This window comes from Solanum verrucosum, unplaced genomic scaffold, assembly GCF_900185275.1.
Source record: "Solanum verrucosum unplaced genomic scaffold, falcon-dt-bn FXZP01000252.1, whole genome shotgun sequence".
NCBI classification, from domain to species: Eukaryota; Viridiplantae; Streptophyta; class Magnoliopsida; order Solanales; family Solanaceae; genus Solanum; species Solanum verrucosum.
This window is the reverse complement of record NW_026019988.1, coordinates 944,022-963,941: the sequence shown is the minus strand read 5'-3', so window position 1 is coordinate 963,941 and position 19,920 is coordinate 944,022. Positions and strand designations below refer to the sequence as shown.

Here is a 19,920-nt window from a genome sequence, read left to right as displayed (position 1 = left end):
TTAAGTGATATGATAAAATACACTTTTGTCCTCGTCGGTGTTGAAGGTGAGACTTCCGCCAATTAGCTATGAAATCAAATACTTCTTTTTCTTCGATTGCTTCTTGTTCGTCAAACCTAGAAATGAAATTTGTTTGTTTCCGATCAATACACTTTGTCTCTTCATCATCTACACCTCACCTCTATAAACTAGTGTGAATGAGTAGTACCACATTGAGATGCATGACCTATTCTTGTGTTTGCAAAACCAAGATATGAGAGGGTAGAGTTTGGATAAATTTCACCTTCAACATTCACAAGTCTCACGATGCCATATAATTTATTTTGATAGAAGACTTCATCACTCCACCATGCTATTCATGGCCATCCACACAAAGATAAGAAACCACCTCTATTCTCTTGAAACATAATAAATGATCTTGAGCTGAAACTTCCGTAACATTTCAATTTCTCAGCAAGTTGAGCTCGCAGGGAGCTAATACCACGGCTAGAGATCAAGACACGCCAAGTCTATTTTCATAACATTTCTGGCGAGAATGCTTATTTTTTCACATAGAGTTCGGTTTTCTTGATGAAATTTAAATATATTAATTTGTTATAGAATATAGATTATTAATGTCTTTTAGGGATATTATTTTATCTTTATGAGACAATAGTATAATTTTATGCAATCAGTCAATCTATACAGCCTGCTTGCGAATCAATTTTTTTTATCTTTCTAGATTACAAAATATATCACCCATTTATTATGAAATTATTGTAAGGAATGATACTCGAGTTCCACATCGATTAAATAAGAAGTTAATGTGGGGCTTATATAGTCTTGAGTTCTCCCATTTTAATAATTAATTTCTAGAATGTGACTCTCCTAAGGTTGTATCAATGAAATTAGAATCATCCATCATCTTCCATGTAGTATGGAGCGAGACGTAAGTCTTATGGATCTAGAGGGCGTAGGCTAATGTATATTCACTTTTATAATTTTATTACTAAGAAATTAAGCAAAAGTAAAACTTCCAATTATTTTACAAATAAATTTTGATAAATATAATATATAAAAAAATATTCTGATTTTTATTTGAGAAAGGTATTAATAACCAATAATGAAGAAAAAAAGTATTACAATTATTATTTGAGAAAAATCATTACACCAATAAAAAAATATGATTTAAAGAGAAAAAAGGTTCAAAAACTAAAAAATAACTCCCAGGGCGTACGTTTTTACGCCTAGAGCTTACGTTTTTACACTTGGAGCTTATGCCCCAAATACTAGGACTTACGCCCTATGAATCTATGTCTTCAATTTGCGCCTTAGAGCGTTTTTGTTACGCCCCGCTCCAAAATTCGCCCTAAAAAATATTTTTGAAAACCCTGTTCAACACCAACAACTAACTATCGAATTCACCCCCCAAATAATAGAAGATTGCTTCAAAATCAATATCTATCCTTAAAACCTTTTGATTAATAAATTATTTAGAACTTCGGAAAATAGACTGATAACACTATCTTTAACCTTTCATAGTTATTATTAGTACTTGTAATTTTATTTTCTAAAACCTTCATCCCTAAACCCCTAAAGAGAGACAAACAACTTCGTCTCTCTCAAGTCTCAACTCAATGGATCCTCAAGACAACAACAATGTCTTCAATGACAATTCCGACATATGCCAACAACTCCTCCAACGTTACGGAAAATCCTCAGCACCCCAACATCGTCATCTCTGTGCTATTGCAGCCGCCACTCGTTCCATTATACAAGCTGAGTCTTTACCAATAACCCCTTTTTCTTACTTCGCCGCCACAATTTCCACAATTTCAAATTCTCAAGAATCTCTTGACCCACAAGCTTTATCTGGGTTGTCTTCCTTTTTGTCTATTGTTCTTCCATTAGTTCACAATGAAGATGTTTCTTCAGATAAAGTTGCTGAGGCAATTGAGTTTCTTGTGGGTCTTCTTGAAAAGGAGACAGTGGAGAGTGAGGGTGGTTTGGGGACTTCTACTGTGAGGGCTTTTGTTAAGTGTTTGGGGGTTTTAATTGGGTTTTGTGATAAGGAAGATTGGGATTCTGTGAAAGTGGGGTTTGAGATACTTGTGAAGTTCGCCATTGATAAGCGTCCAAAGGTTCTTGCTTTAATCCTTTGAGCTTGTATTTACTTGTGTTTATGATGTATATGCAGGTTGTGTGTTTATATTGAGTGTGTGTGTGTTATTTTAGTTATGCTTGTTGGAAAAAAATGCACCTTTACTTTGATATGCTATTTGATTATTGTGGAAGCAGCCACTCAAGAGTGAGAGTGGTTTGGGGACTTCTACTGTCAGGGCTTTTGTTAAGTGTTTGGGGGGTTTTAATTGCGTTTTGTGATAAAGAAGATTGGGATTCTGTGAAAGTGGGGTTTGAGATACTTGTGAAGTTTTCCATTGGTAATCATCCAAAGGTTCTTGCTTTAATCCTTTGAGCTTGTATCTACTCGTTTGTGCTTATGATGTATATGTAGATTGTGTGTTTATATTGCGTGTGTGTGTTCTTTGAGTTATGCTTGTTGGGAAAAAATTACATCTTTACTTTGATATGCTGTTTGTTTACTGTGAAGTGTTTGTGTGCGCAGGGGGGGTAGGGGTAATTGGGTTTTGTGAAAGTGGGGTTTGAGACACTTGTGAAGTTCTCCATTGATAAGCGTCCAAAGGTGTTTTCTTTAATCCATTGAGCTTGTATCTACTTCTGCTTATGATGTATATGTAGATTGTGTGTGTTATTTGAGTGATGCTTGTTGGAAAAAAATTACATCTTTACTTTGATATGCTATTTGATTATTCTGAAAGGAGCCACTAGAGAGTGAGAGTGGTTTGGGGACTTCTACTGTGAGGGCTTTTGTTAAGAGATTGGGTTTTGTGATAAAGAAGATTGGGTGAAAGTGGGGTTTGAGATACTTGTGATGTTCTCCATTGATAAGCATCCTAAGGTTCTTGCTTTAATCCTTTTGAGCTTGTATCTACTCGTTTGTGCTTATGATTTATATGTAGATTGTGTGTTTATATTGAGTGTGTGTGTTATTTGAGTGATGCTTGTTGGAAAAAGATTGTGTCTTTACTTTGATATGCTATGGGATTATTGTGGTTCTTCTTGAAAAGAACCCATTGGAGAGTGAGAGTGGTTTGGGGACTTCTACTGTGAGGGCTTTTGTTGAGTGTTTGGGAGTTTTAATTTGGTTTTGTGATAAAGAAGATTGGGATTCTGTGGAAGTGGGGTTTGAGTTATTTGTGAAGTTTGCCATTGATAAGCGTCCAAAGGTTGTTTCTTTAAACCTTTCAGATTGTATCTACTTGTGCTTATGATGTATATGTAGATTGTGTGTTTATTGAGTGTGTGTTAGTGTGTTATTTGAGTTATGCTTGTTGGAAAAAAATTGTATCTTTACTTTGATTTACTTTGTATATTAATAAATGTTGAAATTTTGTTAGTTAATTCTTTCCCAGAACTTGCATTTTGGATTCAAGAATCACATTCATCTGAGCTCAGCATTATTATTTTTTAAAAAAGAAAATTGAGGTAGGAGAAGGGGAAATAGTGGAGAGGATTACAAGGTGGGGAATCAAACCTTCACCAACAAGGTGAAAGTTCAGGTAGTTAACCAACTGAGCTACTAAGATTCCCCATTTGAGCTCAGCATCAATAATCTGCATTGTTGGTTTTGTTTATCTTGCAAGTTATTAAGACTCACATTAGGTTCAGAAATGATAAAAAAGAGTTCTTGAAAATGTGAATTTAGTGTTCCCAATTGACTCACTTGCCTTTTAGTCAACTTGGTCTTTAACTCTTGCTCAACCAATCAAAAAGGGGATCTCAATAATCTTTGCTTAGTAAATTACTATTTTAATATTCGGTGTGCTTGATGAAAAAGTGATTCTATACCCAATAGTTGTATCTTTAATTTGATTTGCTGTGGAATTATTGTGGGTCTTCTTGAAAAGCAGCCATTGAAGAGTGAGACTTTTTTTTGGGGACTTCTATTGTGAGGATTTTGTTAAGTTTTTGGGGATTTTGTGATAAGATTGAGATTTGGTAGAGGTGGGTTGTGAGACACTTGTAAAGTTCTCCATTGATAAGCGTCCAGAGGCTCTTTGATCCCTTGAAATTGTACCTACTTGTGTTTATGATGCATAGTTGTGTGCATATATAGAGTGTGCGCCATTTGAATTATGCTTGTTGGAAAAAATAGAATCCTTACTTTCTTTGCTATGGTAAAGGTTACACTTTTGTTGGTTATTTCTTTCCCAGAACTTGCACTTTGGCTTCAAGAATCAAATTCAGTTTGATCTCGGCATCAGCATCCTGTTTTCTTGGCTTTGTTTGTTTCATGAGCTATTTTGACTCGCATTGAGTTCCGAAATGATTAAAAAGAGTTCTGCAAATGTAAATTTAGTGTTCCTAATTGATATTCTTCTCTTTTGCCATGCTGTTACAGCTTTGTTTCCAACTCCTGCCCAACCAATTAAAATGTGATCTCAGTAATCTTTGTTTAGTAATTTACTATTTTAAGCCGTTGAAATATTCTGTGCTCTTTAGACAAATATAATTCTATCCCCAAATTATGTTCTAGCTTAACTTGGGCATCCCAAACTTATACAAATTGAAGTAATTCGAGTGTTAGATATAGTTGACCTAGTTAGCTAATGATGCTGCAATGATCTGTATTATTTTTGCTAAATCATGTAACTTGGCGACTTTTCTTTGCAACCATGCTTGCATATGTCTATATAAGCAGTTCATTTGATAACCTTTTGGCTGAATAGTGATAGTTTTGTACAGGATGTTAGTACATTATGGAACTGTGTGTGAGAGGCTGACGGTTTTGAATGGATTCATTGTCCCATAGTGAAATATAGAGAAATAATTGATATGGTTCTGATATGATGTTACTTGTCTGATTTCTTTCAGGTGAGGAAATGTGCTCATGATTGTATTCTGACTGTTTTTAAGTCATTTGGTTCATCTTCTGTGGCTAAGAAGGCTGGTGAAAGAATTTACTCCTTGATAAAAGGTAACATTGCATTGGCAATGAAACTTAGTGATCCAAAGGAAATAAGTGGATCTAAAGATGAGCATCAAGAGGTGCTTCACTCCCTGAATATCCTGAAGCCTATCATCCCGTATCTTAGAGTCAAAGACAATGAGAAGGTACTTGCTCAACTAGTGGAGCTTATGAGGTCCCAAAGCTCAGCATTCACAAGACACATTTTTGATAATATTGGGGCGATATTAGATGTTTCAAAGATTGAAATCATTCTTCTAGAAGCTGACACTATTATAAAAGCTCTTATTTCATACATGTTGTCTGCGGAGACCCCTGCTGACAATGTATTGTTTGCCGCAACTTTAGCAAAAGGCATCATCGACAAACTCCATGATGACGGAATGAGTGCTTGGGTTACCTATTTGCCTTTGGTTGTCGGCTCCATATCAGGTAATATTATGGTGATTAGTTGTACTCCATTTTGGTTGTGTGGTATCTGAATACGCCTCGTCTGGTCCATTGGTAATAACTTTTTCATATTTTATGATTAAAGGATTTGGGCCTACTGGGTGGACCTGCCATTTGTTCAATATTTCGTCTGGTTATCTTATTTCATGTTTTACTTGACTAAAGCATGTGGTTTTCCATTTGGTCTAATGTACAGCAAATTTAGCCATCCGTCGTCTCTCTGTTTTTGGCAGTCCTAAAATTTAATGATTTTGATAAAATTGATGATGAGTCACCAATTAATAGAAGGCCACGTAGGAGCATACATTTCTGGATCTAGCTCGAGCTTTTATCTATTAGATGATTGACGTGTCTTTGATAACTATAGTATTGATAGAGTACCTCTATAAGACTATAAGTTCCATGGCTTTCCCTAGATTTTTTAATTACTACGTACAGCATTCCATTGCCAATATTTATGTGGGTTCTTTGCTTTTCTTATCGTTCAATAATTGATAAAACTACCCTATTTTTACATTGTTGAGTCAATCAGAAATAGATGTTCTTTGTTATTTAGAGAACATAAAGATGAGTTCACCGGGTTTCCAGGTGAATAACCCTTCAGTGTTACTGTCTTTGGAAGACAGGTTAATCTGTACATAACAGGTAGACCAATCTTTTTAGTTTCTGAGTGGTTCTCAATTAGTTAACATAGTGAGACTGATTGATGTCACTAATTGGTGATAATTCCGGAGAGCCAAGTTTATGTTCACCACGGATTTGGTAAGGTTCTCCCGAATATAATTCCCTTAGATCTTGTAACAGCCTATGGGTCACTGGCAGTTTAACTTGAAAGGGTTTGTTGTGAAGTGTGAACTTGCCTTGGGCAAATTCCACATCGGATTGGTAGGGGAAAGATTAGGGGGTCATATAAGGGTGAGTTCAGGATTCAATTGTCGAGGTACCTTTTGAGTTAAAGACAGAGGACAAAATCATGAGGCCCAAAAGCCTTGAGGTGGCCTAAATGAGTAGGGCTAAAGTGGATAATGCCTTTGACAGTTAGGCCTGAGCTGTTACACTTCTTTGTTTCTACAATCTAACAACTTTATTTTTGTTATTATGTGATGCTGGTGGCTGGTGCTGACATTCTCAATGTTTCTTCAGGTCTTCTTACACGTCCAGAAAATATCGCTTTACCGGCTTCAAATATTTTGAAAGAAATGATCAATGCTCATATTGATGTGAAAAAGTTTTTGACCGGTAAAAAGCAGGCAGTGGATGATGAGGCTCTCAGCTCTTCTGAATTTGAAACTGTGAAAGCTATTTGCTTAGTCTTTGAAAACGTGCTTCTCAGCTCTTCTGAATACCCAAACGACCATATACTGGCAGTCCTGTCTGTCATGTTCCTTAAATTGGGTAAGTAGACATTGACAAACCCACGATGGAGCTTCCAGTAGCACTACTTTCCTTGCAAAGTCTTGTGGTCTTATCTAAGAACTGACAGTAGAAGAGGTCTACATAAACTTTGATAATTTTGAATCAACAAGTGTTTAGGCAAAAATCAGCATTTAAATTTACAGGCAGATATCATCCTCGCCTACCATTTTTAGGGGATGTGTGACTTCTGCTTCACTTATAATATTCTGCTTTAGAAATTGCGGACAACAAGAAGTCCTGTCATGCACTGTTCATTTTGCATGTTCTTTCTTCCTTGGGGTGTATTTTGTATGACACTTAAAATGTTCTCATCGAAGGCAGGTGATTTTTTGTGTTGTTTCTTATTGGTTGGTAGAGGGAGGGGATGATCTTACATATAAAGCGAAATAAATTGTTCAAATGGATGAGTTCCACCATTTTTAATCTAGAGCCTGATAATGTTCAAAAGAAACTTTGGAAGGATGATGTTTTGATAATTTATTTTCTTTGAAAAAAACATACCTTTTATGTCACTAGAGGATGAAGGCAGAGACTAAAAGCTAATAAAAGTTTATAGCTTAATGTGGAATATGGTCCTCAACCTCAGCAGAACAAAAGTGAGGAGGATGGATTTGTGTCAAAAGATTGCTTTTGAAGCTGTATAGAGAAATTTTGTCAGATTACTTTATGGACAATGGAAACTGTTAAATTTCCCACATTGGTGGAGGAAGTTGGTTGTTGTCTGCGTATATGGTCTTGGGCAATTCTCACCTCCTGAGCTAGTTGTTGGAGTTGAGTTAGGTCCATGATCTATTTCTTATTGGAAACAATGGCGTTGCATATGTCCCTAGACAATTTACTGATGTGCAACTATCAGTTGATAGGTTGTTCTATGAATTTTCTCTTTAACAACTATTTGTTCTTACTGTATTTGCATCTATGTCTCCAGGTGAGGCTTTGGACTTCTGTGCAAAGGATATAATACTTAAACTTGCTGATTGGATGATTGTTGCTTCTGGGGATGCTGCTTATGATACAAAAAATGTAAGTCCTACAAAAGGCCTTTCTTTGTGTTACAAGAAGCTCATTGATTCACTTTCTTTATTGGAATGTCATTTAATTTTGACATGGCTGGAGTCTGGAAGGGAAGTAGATGATATATGCTTACTCCTGCTCTCTCAATCTTTGAGTGGCTAAAAATTAATGTGGAAGAGTATCTTACTCCTCCAACCCTTTTTTGTTACTACAGGAGCAAATTATTTGATCTCTCTCTTCCTACCCTTCCTTTTTTTCTTGTGTTACAAGAACTAAATATTATGGTTAGTTCCATTAAAAGAGGAGGGGAAGGGTAGAGGAGAGAAGCACAATGATAATTTTTCCTTTGGATGAAGTGTTAGTATTTTGCTTTTTGGTAGTTTGATAGTGTTTGGAAGAGAGTAGAGGAAATACTTCCTCCTGCTCAATGTTTTGGGAAGCGAGAAGCGGAAAAAAGCGACGAGGGATCGCTTCACAGAAGCGGGAAGCGAAGCGGGAAGCGAAGCGCACACTTTTTTTTTTTAAGTAAAGCGGTATTTAGTATAAAATAAATAAATATTAAATAACTGAATAGAGGTGATACATTCTTAGATTAAAAGTAAATAGATAGTCAATAATCCTCATAAGTCATAACATATAAAATAAAAACATAATTAAATCACAAAGGATCAACTTTACCAGTTACTACAAGCAAAAAAGAAAGAAGTATAACTTAGTAACAAAACAACAAATAAACTAAGTAAAAAAAAAAAAGTGTAACTTAGTAACAAAACAACAAATAAACTAAGTACAAAAAAATAAAGATTGTTAAGTGCAGCAATTAGCAATCAGCATACGCCATACACATCACACTGTATAGAAATAGAAAAAAAACAGAGCAACAATAGAAATATTAAAAAAAAACAGTCGCAGACACAGCAACCAAAGAGAAGAAGAAGAGAACTTACCTTGCAGCAGTCCAAAGGAAATATTTTGAAGTCGCAAAAGTATATTTCAGAAATTAAGAAAAACCTTATAATTTTTTAAAAAAAATCCTAATTAGTGCCTTTTAAAGTTAAGCGCGCCTTTTCTTGCTTTTTCTTTACTTGCGCTTCTCGCTTCAACTGTTGAAGTGATCGCTTTCTATTGTCGCTTCGCTTCAGGGAAGAAAAGCGCAGTGGGTGCGCTTCTCCCCGCTTTGCGCTTAAAGCGCACTTTTTCTCTCTTTTGATAACCCTGCAGTCCTGCTAGTTCAATTTACAGGAGCAAAAACTTGCCATGGCAGATGAACTAACTCCTTCACTTTTAGTTCGCATAACAGGAACAAACTAAGCAATAACTCTCTTATCACAGAAACTTTTCAATTTATGAACTTCCAGTAGCTCCAGAATATATCCCTTAGCATCTGCATAAAAACTTAAAGATTAACTTAAAGGTGAAAAATGGATTTTGAATAAAAACATTTTCCTTATATTTGATGATGTACTAGCTTTTGCTTTCCTTCTCTTTTCTTAAAGTTTCTATATTTAGTGTATTCTAGACCCTTTGATTAGTAAGAATGATTTCCCGATCTTTCAAAAAAATAAAATATACAGTTGTGCAGAAAAGTTATGAACCTAAAACTTTTGTAATTACTTTCCTTTTCTTTGTTTTCTTTGCAGCTTCAGGAGTGCATAGGATCAGCTGTTATTGCTATGGGACCAGAGAAACTGCTTGCCCTGTTACCCATCTCCCTGATTACGATGGATTACTCTTTTTCAAACAGTTGGTTGGTTCCTGTTTTAAATAAATATATATGTGGATCATCACTTGAGTTCTTTATGAAGCACGTGGTGCCACTTGCTGTGTCCTTCGAACAGGCATCGTGTAAAGGTAGGCATATGTTGATAATTCATTAAGCTTGGATAATGTTTATGGTTGTTTTTTTGTGTCCCAAGTAAAATCCTCGTTTATCATTTAGTTAGATTCATTTGAATTCTATTGCTTCTGGTATTTCGGAAAATGTACTTGAATTTTGCTCACTTAGTTAAATCTCTTAAATGTGTAGGTCTTTCATGTCAAATTTTTCTAAGAGTACTGCTAAGGTCTGGAATAATACATTATTGCTTTTTTAATTTTGGTGCTTGTGCAATTTGAATTTGATAATTTTGATTTGTTATTTGATGAACTCACTCTGTTTAGTATGATTCTCATTTCCTTTTTTGTTCCTTTTCTTCTTATTTTTTTGATTCAGTTGGTGTAAATTGTTTCCTTTCTTCCCGTAGGTGCAGTACTCATAACTTTCCTTGTAATTGTAGAAGTGCTGGAATTTTGAACTTGTACATTTGATTAGTGTTTACCCTTGTATGTTTTGCTCAACGATACAATATACTCCCTCCACTTCAATTTGTTTGCCCTGTTTTGACTTCACACAGTGTTTAAGAAAGTAAAGAAGACGTTTGAATCTTGTGGTCTTAAATTAAAGATATGTCAAATGTACCAAAAATCCCTTTAATCTTGTGTTTTTAAACATGCCATGTGGAAAGTTGGAATTAAAGAATTGCCAAAAAAATAAAAGAGACATTCTTCTTGAAACGGACTAAAAATGAAAGTAGGACAAACAAATTAAAATGGAGGGAGAAATAGCAACTGCTTCTATGACAAATAAATAGCGAAGCATCATTATCTTTTCTCTGATGGGGAAGAGAGGAGACGGGATAACCTCAGTTTCCTGTTTTAGACTTGAGAGTTGAATCCAAAAAGATGCTTTACCTACATCTGGAATTAATTTTTTTTCTTTTTGTCAGTTAAAAAGTCAGTAATTCGAGAAGAACTTCTGGCTTATGCCCGTGAGTGTTGGGGACTATTACCTGCCTTTTGTCGCTGTCCATCTGACGTTCACAAGAATGCCCAAGCTTTGACTACACTTTTGATTCCTTTTCTGAAGGAGGACTCCTTTATGCTTGAGAATATTTCTGCAGCTTTGCAGGTTAGGCCAGAGCCTTGAAGTTTTTTATATTGTTTTACTTCAGGTTCTCTTGAATGTCCATGCCTTGTTTGAATTTAAGTAATCAGCTGTCTCTTTTCTCGTAGGAACTGGTGAATAAGAATAAAAATGCACTTGCATCTGATAACTTTTCTGGAGAGCATATAGTTCACCAAACGGAGAACGAAAATCTTGATTTGGCATTGGAGTTCAAACGCAAATGCTCTTACTCAAAGAAGTCTTCTAGCAAAAATATTAAGGCTTTGGCATCTTGCTCTGAGGAATGGCTCCGGGCTTTAATTAATGTCTTTTTTAAGGCATCTCCTGCAAATTACCAGCAGTTCAAGGTATGTATCGTATTTTAGTCTGACACAGACTAATGTTGTGCTCTTCTGCTTGTCATTTGTTGCTATGAATCTTTATTTCCGTTCTATTAGTTGCAAAAATATTTAATCTTGTTCCCAATTAATATATGTTATATACACTCAAGGTTGGTTTAATACATCACAAAAGTAGGAAGTATTGTCTAAAACTGCCCTCTCCCTTTTCCTTTTGTGTGTATTTTGGACTGTTCAGTAGGATTAAATGCATTTGTTCTAAGGGAAATCAGAGAATGTGACTTTTATTAAATGAAGATGCATTCAAAACTAAAATTTTTGGTAAAGGTTATTTTGTAAATGATGTAGATGTAGTACTGGACTTCTTGGAATCTTAAAGTTATATGGGATCCGTCTCCAGTCAGTTTTTGTACACTGACTCTTCCATGTTGGTGCTGTTGATAATGAGTAAAATTTGACTTGCCCAAAAAAAAAAAGATAAGAGGAAACTAACCTCTCGCCGTTCTCTCTGAATAGCACATAATTATTTTATCCTCTGCTTTCCTCAATTTTGACCAAGTCCGATCCACTTAGAACATTGCTACAGGTATTGTTGAGGCACCATACAGACTGCTCTGTTAGTTTAGGACTTGCTTCTCTCATAATTTGTGGAACATTTTTAATATGGATTTGATATGTTATTCTGAGCATTGGTATAAATGAGGCAAAAGGTCATCACACACCAGTTTTACCTGGTTAATCATGTGTAGATAAGTTTTTATCCTATAAATTTGAGTAAGCTCTCCAGGCCATGTTCATTGTCATGCTTCAAGGAAAACTTGTGAACAAGATCCAATTATTCGAGAAAGGATCTTCTCGCTGTCGAGTGTTTAACATTTATCTTCCTCTTTTATCGTTCCTCCTCTGGTGGGGGTTTACATTGGACTTGTGTGTGGTCCATCAGGACTTTAGCTTGCTCCCTCTTCACTTGGTTGAGATTACTGATATCTCCTTGGCTGAATTTCGAAAATGCTTTCTGCAATTCATTCTCTATCTTTTAACAAGTTTGTGGAACAATATTGCATGCCAAGATACTTCAGTTGTCTTATTTTTTGATAACAAATAATTCTCAGGAGGCAATAGGGTGCTTGACTTCCATCACTGATTCTTCGTTAACCCAAAGGATTTTTACTTCTTCAATGGAGAGAACTGGGATTACAAACGAAATTGGTGAATACAAGAAACTTGGACTTCATTCAACAGACAATAAAGAAAATAACTCCACTCTTCTTGGGGAAGTAGCTAAGAGGTAGCAGCTGTTCGACTTCACTATTTCTTTAATTTCCATGGATTGTGAGGCACCAACCTGTTTAGAGTGGATATATTCTGATGTATACAGTTAACAGGCTTAGGGGTCGTTTGGTAGAGTGTATTAGAAAATATAATGCATGCATTAGGTGTGGGTATTAGTAGTACCTTGTTTGGTACACTTTTCATGCCATGTATAACTAATGCAAGCATTAGTTATACACTCTATTGTGTATTAACTTGTGTATTACTAATACCAAGGAATTCTAGGTATTAGTAATACATAGCATTTTAACACTTGCATTAGATTAAATAATTACAAAACTACCCTTGAAGCCTTTTCATTTTCTTTGTTGTCATAAGTTTTTGTTTTTATTTTGATTTGCTTTTTGGTGTCTTTTAATTTTTTGGTGTCTTAATAGGCTTTATGATCTCTTATCCAATTTCAATATAATTTAATAAAAAAATTTACTATTGTGACGATAAATTTGATAAAAAAAATTATTTGTCAACTTTCCACTAAAATATTTTGACGCAAATAGTACAACTATTTAATATTATTTTTGAAAAAAAAAGAAGAAGAGTTAATAATGTTTTAGCAAAGAATTTTTTTTGATGTTTTAGCAAAGAACTTTTTGCAAAGGAAGTGTACAAATAAATAAAGTGTGAAGGGTATATTTGTAAACATATATTTTTTAATAGAAATTATGCAAGATTTGTTATTTCTAATACATCAAACCAAACAATGTATAAGAAATAATGCTTGCATAACTAATGCAAGTATTACTAATGCAAGCACTACTAATGCAAGCATTACTAATGCACCCTATTTTGCATTATTCTTATACACTCTACCAAACGACCCCTTACGTTTCCTACATTATGGTTAAAGGTGCTAGAGGCGCAAGCTTCTTGCCCCTCTAGAAATTGCTTCCTAATTAATATTAGCCACTAAGAGGGTGTTTGGATTGGCTTAAAAATTGGTTAAACCTACTTTTAAGTCAGTTTTTGACTTCTGGAAGTGTTTGACAAATATAAAAACTAACTTAAAATAAGTTGGGAAGCCTTTGTCAAGGTAAAAATGACTTAAAATAAGTCAAAACCTGAAAGTAGGTCTTCCCCTACTTTTTATTTTTTGACTTAAAAGTCATTTAGTTTGACTTTTTATTTTTGATTTAAAAGCTACTTTTTTTTAAGCCAATCCAAACGGGCTCTAAGTTAGGTAGACATTTTTAAGGTGAACTTTCTTCACCTTTAGGTACAATTGACTGTAGTGAGATCCTCATTGAATTTGCTTCATTTAAGTTAAAGTATTATAATTTTGTGGCAGTACTAAATGAATGTTTACTTTCACTTTATGTTGACCACCTATAATGATATATGCTGCATGAACAGTGGCTATTGACATAATGGCACATTAAAATGGAACCTTAACCTTTCGCTGCATATTGGTAAAGGTGCATTATCTTGGAGTTGGGATCATGCTTTGTTGAAGGATCTGGCGAGGATCTCATTAAAGTCCTCTTTGGTATTGCTAGGGATGTTTTGGAGGTATGTTAGTCTCGAGTGGCAGCAGATTGTGTAATTTCTATAATAATCTTACCTCATAATAATGTTAATTTTATGCTTGTAGACTACTCATGGAGCTGGTCATCTTGAAGCATATCACATTCTAAGTAGAATATTAGAGGTCTGTTGGCTATTGGAATTTTTTCTTTCCTTTTTTTTTGTGGTATAATTGCTTGATTGACTCGAGCTTATGTTATTTTGGCAGAAACATTCCTGGTTTCACTCTTCACATGCTGAGCAGCTGATGGATTTGTTAGCTAGGGTGAGGCCTCCAACTGATACAAAAACACTTACAAGTCGCTTTGCCTTCTACAAAACCTTGTTGATTGATGCATTACAGGTAGGTTATCCACTGTGGCCAATCATTCTTTGAACAATTCATTCAACAACTAATACGACTCTGATCCCATATGCTTATTGCAGGGTAATGACGAGGAAAACACCCAGGCCTTTCTCATTCTGAATGAGATTATTCTCGCATTAAAAGATGTAAGACCTACATGGTTAAGCTAAATAGTTTCCTTATAAATATTGACCAATCTAAATAGTCTAGTCAAGCTTTATGAAAAAAAAAAAGAAAGTCTAGTCAAGTTTTGGTATGAGAAAAGGAGGGTAAAAGTGTTTGCATGTTTGTAAAATTGATTGTGTTAGCCAACCTGTCTTGTAAGAGGAAGTTTCTTGAAATGGGAGACTTGACATAATTGCTCGTCAGAAGTATTAATGTTTCTTTTGTTCATGCACTTGGTTTTATAATCAAAGAAAGTTGCTTTGTAGGCTTGCCACAGCAGCTGAATGTGCCAAAGTGCTATATAGAGAAGTCTTGTACTACATGTAGTTTACTGCTTGTAGCACACTGAATATGGGATCTCATCACAGACAATTCTTCCTGTCTAAATCTGGAAAAGCCAGCCTTGGCAAAAACATGAACTTTTAAAGTATTTACCAGCGAATTTCTCTTTGATTGGATAAATTGTTTATCTAGTTACTGGTTGGTTTAAGCATGTTTGTTTGCTTCCCATTTTGGTCCATGACTTCCCTTCCTCTTTACTGTGGTTGTGTATATTTTTCTTCCTTTCAGCACTAATAAGATGTTACTTCTTGATAAGCTTAATAACATTTTTAATGCAGTCCACAGAAGAAGGTAGAAAGACAGCATATGATGCCCTTATCGGTGTGTGTTCTAGCTTGAGAGACTCTTCATCGGCTAAGTCGGATGAATCTTATAAGAAGTTCGTTGATATGGTTAGTAAATAAATGTCGTTGCAACTTTTATGCTCTTGCATTTGTATGTTTAGTTGTTTACTGGCATCAAATACGGATGTCGTTAGAAATTCTGGGAAGTAGTTATATTGAGTCTATGCTTTGGTGAAAATGCAATAGATGGATAGGGCAATAGACACAGTATATTTTCTATTTCAACAAACAAAACCTCTTTAATGAAGAGCCAAGTGTGAATATGTTTTGGCGTACATTGACATCCTGAGATGGAAAACATTGCAACTGTGCTGAATTTCTGTTGCTCTGGTTAGTTGATCTCCTTGCAACATTGATCAGTTTTTTTTCCCGAGTAAATTGTGTGATGTTTGGTGCAATGGCTCAAGAGATTGTGTTATAAATGGATGGATCAGAAGTCTTCTTAGCCCGTTTGGATTGGCTTAAAAGTTGGTCAAACCTACTTTTAAGTCAGTTTTTGACTTCTGAAAGTGTTTTGGCAAATATAAAAAATAACTTAAAATAAGTTACGAAGTGTGTAGCCCCCAAGGCCTAGCTCAAGTGGCAAAAGGTGGAGGATTTGTGGCTTAGGTCGCAGGTTCAAGCCCCACACCATGCAAAGCGAAGCCCGGTATTTAAGTGGAGAAGGGTAGAGGGGTGGGCTCATTATCCAACGAGTTTAGAAGGCTGTGATTGGCCCAAAGGGCAGGTCACAGACGGATTTCTCGGTTATCAAAAAAAAGTTACGAAGTGTGTAGCAAGATAAAAAATGACTTAAAATAAGTCAGAAACCAAAAGTAGGTCTCCCCCTACTTTTTTATTAACTTATAAGTCATTTCAGTTTGACTTTTTATTTTTGACTTAAAAGCTACTTTTTTTAAGCCAATCCAAACGGGTAGATTTTTGCGCTTCTGAACTGTCGTCTGGTCATTATTGGCAAAGTTTAAATTTATGATTTGCTTTATTTTGGTCACAGCTTAAGCCTGCCTTACTATGTGCAGTGCAGTGTTGCTTTATTTTCTTCCAGTTTCTGCTGTATATTCCTTTAGACTGTTGACGATATTATTTTCCTTTTGCATCATATTGATATCAATGACACTTGTGGAGAGACATTTTTGCTTGAGCAGAATGGTTTGTCTTAATTTTGCCATGTTTTTTTCCCGTGGGCATAATGTTTGGTCTAAATGATTCACATTATTGTGTCTGCTTATAATTATTTTGATTCATGTTTCTGAAGTTTAAAAGATACTGAAATATGCAGATTATAGCTTATCTTTCTGGTTCATCACCGCATATAAAAAGTGGAGCAGTCTCTGCCCTTTCTGTTCTGGTTTATAGTGATGTCAATATCTGTCTCTCAGTCCCTGATCTGGTCCCTTCTGTTCTGACTCTACTGCAGAGTAAAGATGTCGAAGTTACAAAAGTAAGCATGCCTTTTCCACGTCAACATACTATTCTATTATTTGATGCTTATGAGCTTGCTCTTTTGACTTTTGTAGGCTGTTCTGGGATTTGTTAAAGTATTTGTATCTAGTATTCAAGCAAATGACCTGCATAATTTGCTTTCAGACATTGTCAACGGAGTGCTACCTTGGTCATCTGTGTCACGCCATCATTTTAGATCAAAGGTTTGTGACGATTCTTTGATTGGACGTGAAAATTGCTATGTATTTATGAAGCATGGTAGCATATAATCTTGCTCAAAATAGGCTACTACTTCTGACTTCTAGCACAGGATCTTGCCTCCTAACATTGATACAATCTGCATTATTGGCGGTATACACAAACCATAATTTGATGCCTATTAATTCTTCTAGTTGCAAAGTCGTCTCACTGATTGAAATACAGCAGCTTGCTTTATATATGCTATTTATTTATTTTGTGTCTTGTAGCATTTTCTTCCCGTCGCCTGGAAATAATTATTTAAGAGGTAGAAGTTGTTGAGTAACACCCCCTTTGTTGAACTCACATCATGGTTTTGTTTGGACAAGAAAATTAATTTGGAAGCCAACCCTCTTTTTTAATAGGGAAAAAGGTTGATCATTGGTTTAGGGTAAGATGCCAATAGAAAGCCAATTAACACATTATGAGGTTCTCACTTATCCAAACAAAACGGGTTAACCGTTTTTACTCTTGTATACTCTGTTCCTCCACAAGATACTTTACACGCCTGTTTTAGTTCAACATATTAGATCATTGTCGAACTTTGCTCTCTAATACAATGTTCTTCTGTTGTCAATCTACTGCCTTCAGATATGCTGAATATAACTTGCATTGTGGGACATGCATCCGAATTTATTTTCTAAGAGCTTATAAGAGTGTTTGGGTAGGTTCAGATCCCTTAGGGATTGAACTAAAGTTCAGTTGACATCCCTGTTGGTAGCTGTTCCCTTCTTTCTACTTAAATAATCTGTTTATATGCTTTTGAAAGATGTGTTGTGTCTGTTTTCGCAAAAGTCAATGTTTCTGTGCCATCTTAAAGGTCACCGTAATCGTGGAGATCTTGATGAGGAAGTGTGGAGTTGCTGCAGTTAAGTCAGTTGCAGCTGAGAAGTACAAAAATTTCCTCAAGACAGTCTCAGAGGTATGTTCTCATTTAGACGAATGACCAAATGTGAGATGTTTAGTCATGTACATCTTTTGGCAAGTGCTTTTAAGCCCCATTTGGACATTATTTGAAATTAAATTGATTTGAAGTTGAAGTTTTGTTTGGACGTACAATTTGAATCTCTTAAGTCATATGTTTCTCATAAACGTAGAAACCCCACAAGTTGTGAAAACTATCAAAAAGTTCCCCAGTTCTTATACAATCTTACCAAATGAGTAAAACTATATTTCATTTTTTTTTATATAGGAATATCCTAAGGCGCCGCATTGATAAATCACATATCTCATTGTTCCTTTTATAAATAAATGTTTGTGATTTACAACTCTCAGATACAAATTTATAAAAAGCCACTAGTCAATAGTAGTAGTAAATAGCTATTCTTTAGTATAATCCTTTCACATGGTAGGACAATCTTTTCACGCCGAGCATGGGTCTTTTTTTTGCAAAATTTAAATGATGGGTCCTTTTTTACAAAATATAAACTTATGGGTCAAGTTCTATATTTTAAAATTTTTGAAATCCCAAATCTTGCTTTGGAGAATTTATGATTTGAAATCATGATCCTAAATTGCATGTTCAAATGCCTACTTAGTTTTTGGTGAGACAGACAAGTATGATTGCACGAGCATGGTTGCAAATGAAAGTATAGTACCTGAACTATAATATCAAGTGTTCCTTTCATTCTATTGTGATGCTATGTTATCGTCTGAACGTTTCCCGGTTTCTGTTCGCTGGTTTGTTTTGCTACAGAATCGCCATGGCAAGTCAAGCTCTAAAGAAGATGGTAGTGCTGAGATGGAATCAACTCCTTCGGATTCAAGGTTAGGTCCTTGTGCTCATCTTACATGATCTTTTGCTTCTTTTAGATACTTCGCGGAGAAGAAATTTGATTTAAACGATTTATCTCCTTATAGGTGGCAGCATAAAAGGAAGGATAGAGAATCTAGTGACTCATTCAAGGAAAAGAATTCCAGGGGACCTCACAAAAGAATGAAGAGAAAGGAGGGTGAAAAAGATTCATCCACAAATTTTACCAAGAAAGGATTCATGGGAGGTAAAGCAAGGAATAGCGAGATGAAAAGGAAGAACAACACTACCGATGAACCTTATAGGAAGCTGGTTAACAGAACCAAAGAATTTGGACGTCGCAAACAGGAAGGTAGTAAAACACCACCACAGAAGAGAGATAACGGAGGGAAATTGAAGAGGGAGGGTTTCCGGGGGAAGGGAAAGATAGACAGGCAAAAAAGGCCAGCTGATGGTACACGAGGTCCAGGTGCTAATAGACGACAGAAAACTAACAAAAACAGCTAGCAAATATACTGATCTTAAAAAAGAAACAGTTTGCAAGATCCCTCGGATAGAGAGTCGAAGAACAGTCTCTAATATCAAAGTAGATTGAAACGATGCATGGCTTCTGCTCGGAAGATGGATTCTTGGCATCACGATGGTTGCTGCTACCGGAAGATATCAACCAACAATGTGTCAATGCACAAATCATACTACATATATATGGTGCAATTTGGCTTGTATACCATCAATCAAGTTTTTGTTATTTTGGTCATAGTCTTAGTTGCAATTTTGTATTTGATTATGGAGTGTTTATTAGGTAATATCTCCCAGTTGTAGTTGGGAACATAATGCCTGTTGATATAAAGACATGATATAAATCTATTTGATTTTGTCTAGAAATGATGTTGAATGTGGTGAGACACTTGTTTTGGAAAAATTGTATATTCTTGGACTTGTAACCTTTGTGTTATTGACTATATTTTATCTTAGTCTTAACAGTACTTCATTCTACTTAATCTTAATCCTATTTAAACACTACTAACACTACTTATCGGAAACAACCTCTCAAGCCAACAAAAGTTAGGGATAAGTTCTGCGTATATCTTTATCCTTCTTAGATTCGGATTGGATTATACAGATTATTTAATTTTATTTAATGTTACCTATTGGAGTACTACTTCACAAATTTGATCCTACTTAACTTAATGCTATTTAACACTACTTAATCTTAGTGAATGAGATACTTATTTCCACTTGCCAC

General features: G+C 35.3%; 1 protein-coding gene across 1 annotated transcript; it reads left to right on the top strand.

Annotated features, from left to right (window-relative positions):
• The first annotated feature begins 1,538 nt into the window (after nt 1-1,538).
• On the top strand, nt 1,539-19,643 carry LOC125818676 (uncharacterized). Its single transcript, XM_049498187.1, has 18 exons — nt 1,539-2,120; nt 4,936-5,461; nt 6,623-6,874; nt 7,824-7,918; nt 9,550-9,760; nt 10,675-10,856; nt 10,961-11,200; nt 12,304-12,479; nt 13,936-14,029; nt 14,112-14,168; nt 14,253-14,387; nt 14,471-14,536; nt 15,176-15,289; nt 16,521-16,682; nt 16,759-16,887; nt 17,742-17,843; nt 18,618-18,688; nt 18,782-19,643. The coding sequence occupies exons 1-18, from the start codon at nt 1,617-1,619 to the stop codon at nt 19,179-19,181; spliced, it is 3,516 nt and encodes a 1,171-aa protein (XP_049354144.1). The 5' UTR covers nt 1,539-1,616; the 3' UTR covers nt 19,182-19,643.
• Nucleotides 19,644-19,920: the final 277 nt, after the last annotated feature.